Source organism: Antrostomus carolinensis, unplaced genomic scaffold (assembly GCF_000700745.2).
Source record: "Antrostomus carolinensis isolate BGI_N321 unplaced genomic scaffold, ASM70074v2 scaffold1883, whole genome shotgun sequence".
NCBI classification, from domain to species: Eukaryota; Metazoa; Chordata; class Aves; order Caprimulgiformes; family Caprimulgidae; genus Antrostomus; species Antrostomus carolinensis.
In genome coordinates this window covers 1-14,094 of record NW_010307041.1, presented here as the reverse complement: position 1 = coordinate 14,094, position 14,094 = coordinate 1, and the positions used below count along the sequence as shown (strand labels likewise).

Here is a 14,094-nt window from a genome sequence, read left to right as displayed (position 1 = left end):
TCAGTACAGAAGTAAAAGAGCTGGCTTCGTAAAAAGAGGGGAGAACCCCGCGGAGAGCCGGGGTGCCGGTGCCCAGGAAGAACGGTGGTGTGTGACAGGACAAGAAGAAAGAGGAGCAGCAGAACTGTGTGGGTTTGGTGCCCGAAGATGCAATAGCCAACAAGGCTCTGTCAGTACAGAAGTAAAAGAGCTGGCTTCGTAAAAAGAGGGGAGAACCCCGCGGAGAGCCGGGGTGCCGGTGCCCAGGAAGAACGGTGGTGTGTGACAGGACAAGAAGAAAGAGGAGCAGCAGAACTGTGTGGGTTTGGTGCCCGAAGATGCAATAGCCAACAAGGCTCTGCGGGGTGTTTTGGTGCCATTTGGTTAGTGGTATTTTCTAAATGCCATGTCCTTTGGCCCAAATGATCGACCTATAGAGATTAAAACATATCCAGGGAAACATGCTATCAGATCCCAGTGTAACCCAGTGCATGCCTGATCTTTGATTCCTTTGAAACAATCCAGATTTTAGACAAGGAAGTCGTCCCGCTGAGAGAGATCAGTTCTTCGAACAAGCCTGTGTAAGGCAAGCGGAAAGCTTTTCATAAATCATGATTTAAATAGTGTTCAGTTGAATGAAGCTGCAATATGACAGTGGCAATGAAAAGCTAAAGACTGGGAATTCACTAAACAGAATTGTAAGAACAGGAAAACCACCTTTCCCTAGTTTACTTTGGCCCAGGAATTCTGTTCTTCCAGTGTCTACATGACACCGCTTTCTGTCAAAAAGTTTGAGGACTATAACATCTTTATGGTCTGTTGGGTTTTGTTTGGCAGGTGGATTATCCCCTCCCTCCCTCCCTTAAGTTAAGGCAGAAGCATCAGCCAGATCTCAGGTACACAAGGGAAAACACAGTGTAAATTTAAACATAGAGATGCGCTCTTAAAGTGCATCTCTGTTGTATTATAAACAGAGCCACAGGCATAGGTAGTGTTGCTGTGATCTATCTACACGCATTTTGCAGCACTTCTGTCATTAGTCTGACCTATATATTATGTTTCAAGCAAACTGAAATAGTGGTTTTTGTGCGTTCAGGTTACTAGTGATAACTGTAAGACTCAACACCTGAAAACCTGATCGATATTTGCCAGTGGGAAGTTCACATTTAAATGCTGACACTTAGAAGCACGTGAATTCCTTTGAGCCACCCCCTCCTGTCCTATGGTGTTCAACATAAAAGCTTCTACAGCCAATTCTAGATTTCTGCACGTTTATTCTAATGTCTTTGTGAACTTTTCTTCTCTATCAATATGTAGCTATGTTAGTTTGTTTTGCAAAAGGCTTTGAACAGATGTGACAAGGTAGTTATCATATATACAAAATAGTTTGTAAAATACATGTATACGTGACTCCTCCTCTAATTGCAGGCCATGTCCAGTTGGATAGCAGACCTACGTTAGCCACCACAGGTACAGTACAGTACATAATTTTCATAATATGGTAGTTAGTCTCCACTGATAGTAGTGGGACCTGTGATTTTATAGCCCACTGAGATGTTCAAGCAAATGGAATGAATATCTTGGCCTAACCATCTGGAAGTCATTAGTTCTGCACAATTCCAAGATGTCCATGTTCCCTGTTCCCACAGTGTTACCTTTATGTGCATTCTGTTACTGGAGATACTTATGTCTATAAAGTTTAGGAGAAGAAAAGGTTTAAATCTTTCATCTTCTCAGTTGTTGTTAGCTATACATACTGTTATACTACCTGCCATGACTTGTATGCTGCATCCAGCCTCAAAGAGAGTTCTCAGCTTTGCATTAGCAGCAGTACTGAAGTAAAAGAAACACCTGTGTATTTTCAGATTATATAAAATCATAACTATTGAGTTAGAGACTCTGCTTAAAAAATACAGCCAGCTAGTTAGTTACATAAAATCATGATCTCTCAATATGTCTTTATAGATACAGATACACAGACAGATATAAAATATGCATGTCTTGACCACTAAAATCCAATCTTTTGGTGTCAGAGCTTTAAGAACAGCCTCCAAAAGCTGTGGGTGCAGACAAACACCAGTGAAGCTGTTTAACTGCATGCCTGCTTGATGTGTGAATGAGCTTTTGGTTCACATCAACAGCTAAACTTTCGGGCTGGATGCACAAGTTCAAATTGTTTCTTTTTAATTAATGATTTAGTGGCTAAATCACTTTTTGCTTTCTCTAACAGATGGAAATCAGAACATCACAGAAGTAGATGCACTTGACATAAGGTAAAGTTCTGATGATAATGACAGAGAGATGGCTCATGGCACTGAGGTCAGTGCAGGATTTTCCGATTTTTGTTAGGAACGTGATGGGATTGTTGAACTCGGCTGCACCCACTTACAGAACACATTTCTAGCTTTAGCTACACCAGATGTAGAGCCACCCTTCTTATCGTGGAGGCATGCAGAAGGGACTCTTAGGAGTGGACTCCTTTTATGGTAGGCAGCGTGCAGAGACTGGCAACAATGCCATCACAATCTACAGAACAGATGGGCAGACTAAGTGAATATATTCCTCTAGAAGACAGTAAAGGGACCATGGGATAGTGATTCCATGAATTTTTCCTACTCCACCTTACATCATCTATTCCTAGAAAAGGTCAGCTGCCTGCCTGATAACTTCCTTTGCCTCATCCACTCAGTGAATACAGCAGAGGAAGAACTATTTAGGGAACCATCCTTTAATGGTCATTCACAGGAACCAGGAACCTAACGGTCCAAAATCCAAATAAACTCTGGTACTGGTGAAATATCATTCATAATTACAGGCCTCCAGTTTGCCAGCTTTGCATTTTATCATGTTAAGTACTCAAATTGGGGAGAGTGTGATAAAGCACCCCACTTAACTTTTCTTATTGGTTATCCAGCCAACACTGTAGAAACCCCCAGAATGTTGAACAGTCATCCAGAATTCCTGTGTCCTGTTTAAATTCTTATGCAGATGTTACAAAAAGATGTGTTATTAAGGGGCTGCTCAGAAAGTGGAGAAGCAGAAATCCTTTATGAATAATTTTGTTCACTTTTTAGTGAACATCTGCAGGCAAATATTCTAAGCAACTTCTTCCACTAGTTGCACCAAAACAACATTTCGTAGCAGGACAAAAAACCCCAGTAAAATGCCAAAAATGACAGCTGTGACTAGAGCCAGTCCTAGGGCAGCATGACCTGGACTGTCATTCTGTGCACCTGTAACACTGCCCTTGTCTGCTGCCAGGGCCACTGCCAGAAGCATTTTAGTTTCTGTTCCTTGCACTGATACCTCTGTCTACCAAAGGCAGTAAGACTGTCTGCTTTAGCTCACAAAAAACAGCCATGCCAGCAGTTGGAAATGGCCTTTTGGGTCCAAGTGTACAGCCCATAGTGTACTATCACAGACTTCTATGTTGTGTTTTGCTCATAAAACAGTAACATTGCTGAATGCTACTCCAGAGCCACAGGTGCTCTGTATGTTTGCTGCCATGAGTTTAAAGTCCTCTACTTAGAAGTTGGGTCAGTCATTTGTTCTGTCCTTCAGAACACTGTCCTTCAGCTTTAGGATTTTGCTGGCTGGTTGCTAAAAACTTAGATGAACAGTTCCATAGCTTTCAATTTGTTAGGGTAAATAATAAAAGTTTGTTCTCCTTTTGCAGGATACACTATGCATAGCACCTCATCAACGGTTTACAGTCTGTTGGTTATGATGCAGCACTTGGTTTAGTTAGAATTACTTGAAGCAAATCTTGGACAGCTACAATTCCAGATCAGCACAAGTGCACTATCCAGTTATGTTAAAATATTTAGCTAAATGCATAACATGGAAAATTGGAGCCAAGTCTGCAGTGTGCTGTTAATATGCCCCACTGTGGTACTAATGAGACAGCCTCCTGGCAAGATAAAATACAAATACATTGTAGAGAAACTGTTCAACCGACCTGATAGAGCCTGGTACATACCCAACACTTGTTTTTACTGAATTGCTTAACATACCCAAGCTTTTCAAAAAAACCTAGCAATTTAGGCTCTTCCTAAAATATCGCACGTTTTGAGGTCTTGTCTTCTGAAATTGGATCCTCAAAGTCTCTAGTCAATTAAAAAATCTCAGCTAGCAAGAAGGGACTTCAATTAGCCATTAACTCATTTATCAATGTTTTCTCTCTGGCAACAGACAAACATTTGATCCTGCAGTGCAATACAAAATGAACCACCAAAGAAGAGGAGTTGCGTTAATTTTCAATCATGAGCACTTTTTTTGGCATTTGAGGCTGCCAGACAGACGTGGGACTTTTGCAGATGGAAACAATCTGAAACGCAGGTAAGAAACTTGGTTTCTCTACTCAAGCATAAAAAGCTGAACTTCAGAAACCATGGTCAAATAGCTACCTAGATCTTACATGTACGTATAGAACAAGAGCTTTTGCAGACATGCAACCTTGGCAAAGCAAGCCATAATGAATAGGCTTCAAGGCACAGTCCTTTGAGCTGCAGAAACAGCTGGTGCAAGTCCTGTGATTTCAGTGTGTCCAGACCTCTCTTGGGACAATCTCTTTGAAGTAACTTTAGATATTACACCCGCGCTTGACACCAGCTGGAGTTCAAAATCAAGATTAGTGGGGGTTTTTTTCATAAATGGCGCATAAACATGAATATCCATTCTCTCACAGGGAAAGCAACCAAGTTGGTAGCAAGTGACATATAATTTGAGCAAGAATTTTAGTAATACTGATGTGTTTTAACAATAGTTTGACAGACCTTGGATTTGAAGTCAGACTGTTTGATGATCTGAAAGCTGAAGATGTGCTGCAGAAAATTTCTGAAGGTAGGAGACTATATTGGTTATGTCTACTTACTTGTAGCAGAATTTCCAGATACCTTTTCTTCCATTCTCTCTATTCATCTAACTTAAAATAATTTTTGTGCACAAGGAAGTTGTTTAACATTAGAAGGACTTAAGGGCTAGACTGCAGAGTATTTTATTGCAATGTAACTGAAGCTTCTGTGGAGAGAACTAATGAAGTTGTTAAGAGCTGAAAGAAAGTACCTGGAGCTGGGAGAAGTTAATAATATTATTCTTTTTACTTGAAGTGGCCCTTACCTTCAGCCATGTGGAATCACTGTACCTTCAAATCTCTGCAGTATTACACTATCTGAAAATAGGGTTCATTTGAAAAAGGACTGATTGGAGAATAAATAATGTGATACAAATGTGCAATATTTTTTAAACCTGAAGGTCACTGTTTAGTCATCTAAACATGACTTGACTGTTTCAGCCTCTAAGGATGACCACAGTGATGCTGACTGCTTTGTTTGTGTGTTCCTGAGTCATGGTGAGAATGATCATGTTTACGCATATGATGACCAAATCAAAATTGAGACAATCACAGACATGTTCAGAGGAGACAAGTGCAAGAGTCTGGTAGGAAAACCAAAGATATTTATCATTCAGGTAAGATGTCTGTTTCTGAATTCAGTGGAGTTAACACTGACCTGTGTCTTCTTGTAATACAGAAGTTGGTTTTCCTGATACGGTCTTTACACAAGGGAAAGTTTTTGCATCTTTAAGAAAGAAGGTATGGAAAACTGTTCCTTAAAGGCATTTAAGACAAGGATTCTTACCTTTTTTTAAAGACCTTTATGTACACAAGTGTTAATATTATGATTCTAGTTGTATTTAATAAGAAGTAATTTTATGAAGAGCAACCCAAATTAAGCCCATGTCAGATTGACTGCCAGTGTATATTCAATGGCAGAGAAGACAGCGTCATTTTTTTGTGTACAGCCTCAGCTCAGTTCCTAATGTTCACACCTCACAGCCCTAGGCGAGGCTGTAGAAGGTTATCAAACCTCCTTACCTTCCCTGTTTCCTTCCAGGCAAGTCCCTTTACTTGACCTTTACAGAAGTTAGTTTTTGTGGTGGTTTTTTGTGGGTTTTCTGTTGTTTGGTTTTGGTGGTGGTGGTGATGGTTTTTCTGGTATCCTTTATTTTTTTTGTTTTGTTTCTTTTCTGCTTTGACCAATACTTGTCATCTCTGTAGAACTTAAAGAATCTGTTTAAGGTTTTATTGTCTCAGAAATACTGCTTATGCTGAGTGGTCAAATAAAGCCCACATGTAACCTCCTGTTTCACTCCTTTGTTCACAGGATAATGCAAGTTGGAAGGGACCTCGGGAGGTCTCTGGTCCAGCCTCCTGTTCAAAGCAGAGTCAGTTATGGGGCCAAACCAGGTTACACAGGGCTTTATCCCATCTTAATCCAGATTACAATTAGCAAACTCATATGAGAACCTAGCTTTCAGCAGATTGTAACAATAATAGTTTATAGAGTAATTCTAAGAATTAACTTTTTTTTTTTTCCAAATGAAAGCTTCCTTAGGAAAAAGGCTGCTGCAAGAATCAGCACATTGTTAATTCACCTTTCATTAGGACTCATTCAGCTTTGATTTTTATTTTTTTTTTAAACCAGGTACCAAAGATGGAAAAATAGTGACATATTTAAATTTTAAGTAATACTTGGAAACATTTATAATATATACTCATCAAAAAGCCAATTAACTTAGTTCAGTTCATGAACTGAGTTCTTTTACAGCACAACTGGCATACAATTTACTTCTGGAAATCAGAGGAAGCATCAAGGATGGAACTTCACTGTAAATTAAAGAAGATTTTAATGTTTCTCTCTAGTGATAGTTCTTAAGTAATGCTCCTTACCTACTTTGTATCTTTTGAGTGTGTTCTTACCTTCTTATCCTCCATGTATAGCCTTTCTGCAATACTGGGCTCACTTAGCTGGCTTCTCACAAAAAAACCCCTCTCAACTAACACATTTGAGACTGAACTGAGAGCAGAAGTGTAACAGCAGATAATGTTGGCTGTGTGCTTCAGAGTACTTGTTCAACACTGCCTTGCCAACAAGTCCAAGGGAGGTGATTCTTCCTCTCTACTCAGCAGTGGTGAGACTGCATCTGAAGTAGTGTCCAGTTCTGGGTTGTTGCCCAATACAAGAAAAATACAGACTTATTGGAGCAAGTCCTGCAAAGGGCCACAAAGGTGATTAAGGGACTAGAGCATCTCTCATATGAGGAGAGGCTGAGAACTTTCACTGGACTTCACCACCAGTATTTTAACAGACAGAGAAGTAAATGGGTCTTTATGAATCCAGACTAATGGTAATGTGGAACAGCTAACTGAACAGAAGTCCCCTCTGGTTAGTGTCAGAAGTATCATATTAACATAGGTGAGCGCATAACAATACTTCTCACCAACAGGCATGTCGAGGTGATAAACATGATGATCCAGTTATTGTTCAGGATTCAATAGACAGTAGCAATGTCAATGAGACTGAAGTGGATGCAGCTGGTGTCTATACCCTGCCTGCTGGTGCAGACTTCATCATGTGCTACTCTGTGGCACAAGGTAAGTTCTTATGTTTTACATCTGGTATCTGCTGCTTTGCTGTAAGGAGCTTGAACACTTCTTCATTTTGCAGTCAAAATAACGAATACAGTTGCAAGTCATCTATGTCTCATAAGTGACATCTCGTCTGGAAAAGAGCCTCAGACGTTAAGGAAAAAGTGAATATAATAAACTATCAAGGTTGCATTTAATTTGCCAAGCAGAGACATTCCCATCAATATTGCTGCTGAGCTGTCTACTGACAGCAAACTTTCCCCTCTTTTCCAAGACTGTAGGATTCTGGTGGCTTATAAATTTCCCTGCACTACATGGCTGTCCTCTCTGGTCCTCCATGTATCTTGTCCTCAGTACCATCTGCTCTCCTGTAACATGCAGATGCAAACCTGTAAGCTACCAGTCCCTGAACCATGATCCTCTTGGCTGAGCACTAAAAGTGATCTCAAAGCCATTTCCCATCTACAGTTTCCAGTGAAACTACATAATTGGTGAACTAAGATTTACACCCATTAGTAATCCTTTACAGACACAGCTAGCGAGCAGTAACTCTTGTTAACATTTTTCAAGTGGCATCACTACTTATATTTGGATATAAGTTTATGTTTCTGTTCTGCAATAGGTTACTTTTCTCATCGTGAAACTGTAAATGGCTCCTGGTACATTCAAGATTTGTGTGAGGTACTTAGGAAGCACGGCTCTTCACTGGAGTTCACAGAACTTCTTACTGTTGTTAACAGGAAAGTATCTCATCGCAAAGTGGATATGTGCAGAGACATTAATGCTATAGGAAAAAAACAGATTCCCTGTTTTGCCTCAATGTTAACTAAAAAATTGTATTTTCATCCAAAATCTAAGTAGATTGTTATTTAGCAATGACAACCATTAACTAATACTCACTGCAGAAGTGAAAGACACACCATCTTAGTTCAGCAGACTAATATTCTACAAGATTGTTTGCAAAAACACTGGGATCAAGTGTTATAGTTTGTATATATAACCGTTCCTAAAATCTTAAAGCAGTTTTAAAGCTAGTATTATAGCTCTCGATCTCAGGGAATTTGGGAAAAGTTGACTGGTGCAAAACTATGAAGAGGTGCTCCAGATTACTTTTTTTTCTTAAAAGTTTTTTGCTTGATTGCCATCTAACTATGGCATACTTTATTATTTCCAAAACATTTCAAATGTTGCCTTAGATTAGCTTTTCTTGCTCCAAGAGCAAAATTTACAGGGAATATGTTTATAGGGCATCTTTTTAAATCTGTGGACAGCAGTATCCACCTTCCATTTTTTTTTTGTATTTTAGACATTTTTAGACGTTTTTTAATTTTCTCTCAACACTAAAAAGGAACTTAATTCCTTGAGTAAAACTGTAGTAGTAATATAGATAAAGGGTTTCTTTTTGCTTGCACACCATTTATATTTGGGGTGCAATTAAAGCTTGCTGGTGCTTTGCATCCTCAGGAGAAAAGTGAGCAGTAGTGAAATGAGACCATGCACAGCGTGACTTTGGTAAGCTCACCATGTACACACGTCTGCAGATAAAGCAAACCTCTTCAGTGTTCCAGGTTCACTTACAACTGCTGGACATCTCTAGGCAGCTCTGCAAAATACAACATACGTAAACCTTTGTACTTCAGGCCTTGGTGTTGGATCAGCCTCTTCCTCCCCTTGGCCCCAGAGATCAGCCATGAACTGTCATGGTGTATACAAAAGTGACAGTGTGTTTGTCAGCACGGGATGTTTCACCATAGGATTGCTACTACTGCAGCATCAGTAATTTCAATCATATTGACTAGAAGTGAATGTTTCTTTTATTATTTTTTTACATTATTGGTGCATATGCTTAACTCGGGGGGATAATGGAGAATTCAAGCTGAGAAAAGTGTCTTAATCCACTTCCTGGGTATAAAATAATGTATTTACTGGCTCTGCTTTAAGTCTCTTAGTTAAGTCTTTCCATATACTATGTTCTGAGTCACAGATGTTAAATATTACTGTGGCTAATTTTAAACTCTGTATAAATCATGCATGTATACATCTGATTTTTTTTATAAATTCATTCAATAAAACGCAACAGTGAAACATAAATTATTTTATAGTGAATGAGTTGGATATATCTTACTTTCCCAGCAATATTTACTAGAAAAGCTTACTTGTAATGCAATTCCACCCTCCACCACTGGTGTTTGTATCAAAGCACAGAGCTAGGGAAGGGGAAACGGTAATTTCAAGAAAAAAAAGTATACTTAATACTCAATGCAGAAGTTAATTATTCTGTGAGCTATTGCTATGCTATAGTAGTAAATGACCACCCTTGTTCTATAAAATATCCCTGTCATTTCACCAGGCAGGGTGAAATGCCTCCATTTTACTAATGAGATTTGACCAATCTCTTTAAGAACTTTGCTTCAGCAGCTTCTTTATAGTATTAAAAAAAATCAAAACAAAACAGGAAACCAAAAAAACAAACAAACCCAAACTGTCAAGGCACCAAATAACTTTTATAGATATTTATTGCAACTTTTAAGACTATAGTGGTCAAAAATATCCAGTTTCCATAGAGTAACTAAATGTTCATATCAGCTTTGAAAGGGTGATTCTAATATATACAAAACCAAAATCAGTCCTTGTCACTGATTTCCTGGATTGGAAGCCTCAGGTGCAAAGGTTGGCGCAGACGCCTCAGCGATTCTTCTGCCTGCCGGTGCAAGAAAGAGTGAGAGATCATCTGGCTGAAGCCCTCTGTTTTCTCCTCCTCTTTCACCCATCCAGTATCCTTCCTTTCTCAGAAGGCACTGGGCTTATGCAAGAAACCAGACTCATCAAATGGAGGACACCAAACATTTACAGACCTGCTCAGGTCATCCAGAGAGAAGCACGTACCCTGCCCATCCACCCACACACCTACACTCCAAAGTATTGTTTTCCTGAAATTACAAAATTCAACTCACAGGCTACTGAAAAAGCACTAAACTAGCCTTATGCCAAATGTGGCTCATTAACGATACCCTGAACCACAGATCTAGAACTAAAAATAAAAACTAATTAGATCTAGAACTTCAATTTTCTTTTATGAGACATTGAACACAAGGCTGGGGAGATGGAATGGATGAGTTAAGAACTGAGGAGTGAGATCTGCTGTATTTTTTCATTAAGATTACAAAGTAGTTTCTCCCAGGCACACACACACCACTACCTTTTACAGAATGTGGGTGACTGGATGGAAATCTAAGGCTTTTACCTGACAAAAAGGATTAAGTTGTCAAATGCTGAACTCTGCAAGACAGTTTCCTTCCAAGGAAGGGAGAAGATTGTGTTACCACAGCAGTGCAGCAAACACACTCTCTGAAAGCAATACAGCTCTTCTATTAAAATGTCTGGAAATGCATCATATTCTAGTATGCAAAAAATGGGTGTGTAGGGCTGAGAAACTGACTTGTTTTAAAATTAAATTCATGAAGGTCTCCCTTTCTAGTGACTTACTGAAGTAGTTTATACATCAATGGCAAACACTGTATGGTTATTTAAACACTTCAAACTGGCTGATAAGGAATTCACCCTTTGTTTTGGATGTAAGTAACAAACCTTGAGGTCAATTTCCTGTTAGCTGAGAGTTTACGGAAAAAGTCTTAACCCAGAGGCTACCTCATTATTGAAGGACTGTATTTAAATACCTCTGCTAGGTCTTCTTTGAGCTTGTTATATCGTTCCACATTAAAATGCTGTTTCTTGGATTTCTGATAGAAGTAGTGGAGAAACTGCCTGTCTTTAGCATCAGGGTAAATGTAGTCCTGGTGAAGAAAGCAGGGCATGTATTTGGGGTTAGCAAGAAAACTGGGTGGAGGTCAGATTGTCTGCACAAATGAGTTTTCAATAGAAATTAATCCTGTTTCATGAAGATTTATCTAGTTGAACTCACACATGTTCTGTTAAGAGGCTACATATGAAATTATGTCCTTTAGAGGTTATTAGGATCTTTTAGACACCTCGTAGAAATAATTTCTATTGCATCTAAAGCCACCTGAGTCAATGGACACTACTTCCAAAGGGTCAGAGAAAGTTCAACTACTATTTCTCAAAGACTTACTTGAAAGTCTAAAGAAATGGCGCCAGCAGCTGTTCAAAAAAAGCCAAGTCTCTTTATCTACTCATATACAAAAAGTAGGAATGCCTTAATCCTTCTTAAAAATCAGTGAGGAGGAGTAGAACTCGCAGTCAGAGCCAGCTCGTCATAAAAACAGACGCATCTCCCCTTTTCACTAAAGGAACCTGATGTCTCATGAGTGGATCTCTGTAGATCCACTATAGGTATCATGGGAGGAAGTGTTGGCTACTTTTCCACATACCTCCGTAACAAAAAGAGTTTTGCATCACAGGAAGTTTGACAACAAGATTTGTACTTTGGGAGTAAAGTACAGAGCTAAAACAGGAAAAAGAAACATTCCTCCAAGTCTTGCAGGATTTCAGGACAAGTCTGTATTGTGCAGCACAGTTAAGATCTGGGGTTTTTTGTTGCTCAGCAAACTTTTCTAAACAAAGCTTGTTTCCTGCCCCATTTCAGCTGTCCTAGATTTACCTCCATTCATTCAAAGTCAAGGAAAATCAGTCAGATTATAAAAGCTACTGTTCAGTGATTTGCTTCCTCGCCTGCTCTAAGGCGGCGTTCACAAACTGCCACAGCGCTACTAGGTGCTCTCCCTTTACAGCAATGAGCAAGGTGCTATTGACTATTCAAAGTGACCTACAACATTTTAAAATAAAAGGAAAGACTTTCATAACTTTTCATTCTGTAAATGAATTAATTCACTTTTCATTCTGTTGCATAGGTTATGAAATGTAACAGGTAGTAGTTCTGCTCACCAGCTGGTCTGCAGTTCACATGTAACAATACCTGACTTAATTTCACATCATGTAATGTTTGTATCCAGCCCCAACAGGGATCAAACAAGTCCCTATCTCACAGCAAGGTTACTTACTGAATTGTATTTTCATCAGAGCCCAAGCATTATGATTTTCACAGTCCATTTTCCACCTTTACAATAGTCCAGACATTTACAAAACTAGGACTTACCTGTTTAGTAAGAACAAAGTAGGCATAGAAAGCCATGGCACTCCCGTAAGTGATGAAGTATGTGACTGGCTCCATGATGTCCCATGAATAGACCCACCACGTGAGCCACGCCAACGCTCCCCCTTGTGTTGACATCAGAGCTAAGCCCACCCATAAAAGCCTGGAGGTCTTTGCACCTGCACTGTCCGTGATTCTGTCTTTCATCTAAGGAAAGGAAATACAGAAACCTGTTCAAGCAAACATGAGTGCAACTGATGAGCAGCTCCTCAACTATGTTTTCTCCTGCTGGACTAGATCCTTTTTCAAGACCTTTTACTGACTCCTTTTACCAACTTACTCTGACAAGAAAGAAAAGAACTGAAATCCAAGGGTAACCAGGTCTCCTGGCTGTTGTGCACCAAGAAATGCTGCTTTTAATCTCCCCTTGCCACTACTAGGGATTTATGTCTACTGGATTTCCACTTCCCATTGAAGGCAGCTCTGGTTAATGCTGAGGCGGGTCCTCACAAAGCAGCTCTGAAGCCAAATGAAAGTCTGTCCACTTTGTCAGGCTCTTTCTCACCTCCTCCCCTCATGCTGGGTTAGCTCAGCCTGCCCTAGATCAACATTTGTAAATTCCCTTCTTGGATTCTGGCAACCGTTAGTCCAAAGAAGGTGCCTTGCTGCCTTGGTGATACAGAAAGCCCCAGCCTGAGCCACACGTGATTTCTACCTCACTATTTTTTTTTCCTGTAATGGGTATTCAGAACTCGTACAGCAACAGGTGACTACGAGACTTTCAATCCCAATACTAGCCATGCTGTGGCTTGTCCACGACAGCTTTCTTCAGGCATTGCGGTTTCTACCCAGGGAATGTACATAGCAGGAGGGAAAAGAACTGAATTGAAAAGAATCTGAATTCTATTTGAATTGACCTTGTTTACATAACAAACAAAACAGACACACCCTAGTCATTCATGCTGATTTTCTTCTATCACAGGACTCACTCTTGATGAAAGGAAATTCTTTTGAGTTTTAAGAAAAAGTAACCCCACTTCCCAACCTGTTCAAGAGGCAACAGCTCCTCTTTCAGATGGTCCAGTTTCTGCAGCAATTCCCTCTCTTTCCTGATCTGATGATCGTCTAAATGCAGAGCCACAAACAGTCTGTGAACCAAGGATTTGATATCTTCCATTTCAGTAGCATGCTCACTACTCAGCTTATCTGAAAAGAAAATGTTTCTCATAAAAAACATTTCAAGAACCTACCTTTCTCCATTCTCTCCCCACCTCCAACCCCAAAAAGCAGTACCATCCAGTGGTTAAAAAACAAAACAAAACAAAGAGAAATCCCTTTCTCCAGACAGGTTCCAGTTTTCTGAGCCTTCCCATGTTTCACTAGATGAAGTGAGATAATCAGAGTTATTAAGCATCGCTCTTACCTTTTACAAGAGGTGACACGCTGTATGCTGTGTTGTTTATAACAAGTTTAAAGTCATTCATCAATAAGACCTCCATCAAGGTTGCATCAGAGACCTTGCTACCATCTGCAGAAGAAAGATTTAAGTTCTAAATCATTTATCATAAGGAATCTTAAACATCAGCTTGTAATAGGTAGTAAACTGTTTGTTCAT

At 39.6% G+C, this 14,094-nt stretch overlaps 2 protein-coding genes across 2 annotated transcripts; one reads left to right on the top strand and one right to left on the bottom strand.

Annotated features, from left to right (window-relative positions):
* Positions 1 to 1,365: 1,365 nt before the first annotated feature.
* On the top strand, positions 1,366 to 8,328 carry CASP6 (caspase 6; the record flags this gene model as incomplete). Its single annotated transcript, XM_010165276.2, has 7 exons — positions 1,366 to 1,449; positions 2,210 to 2,252; positions 4,171 to 4,317; positions 4,745 to 4,821; positions 5,273 to 5,448; positions 7,267 to 7,414; positions 8,031 to 8,328. Coding segments are annotated over 7 exons (914 nt in total), but the record flags the coding sequence as incomplete, so codon positions are not given.
* A 1,582-nt stretch (positions 8,329 to 9,910) lies between these two features.
* MCUB (mitochondrial calcium uniporter dominant negative subunit beta) lies at positions 9,911 to 14,043 on the bottom strand. The gene is made up of 5 exons (XM_010165274.2): positions 13,903 to 14,043; positions 13,525 to 13,685; positions 12,483 to 12,686; positions 11,086 to 11,202; positions 9,911 to 10,109 (listed from the first exon to the last, which is right to left on the bottom strand). The coding sequence occupies exons 1-5, from the start codon at positions 13,976 to 13,978 to the stop codon at positions 10,032 to 10,034; spliced, it is 636 nt and encodes a 211-aa protein (XP_010163576.1). The 5' UTR covers positions 13,979 to 14,043; the 3' UTR covers positions 9,911 to 10,031.
* Between the last annotated feature and the right edge of the window lie 51 nt (positions 14,044 to 14,094).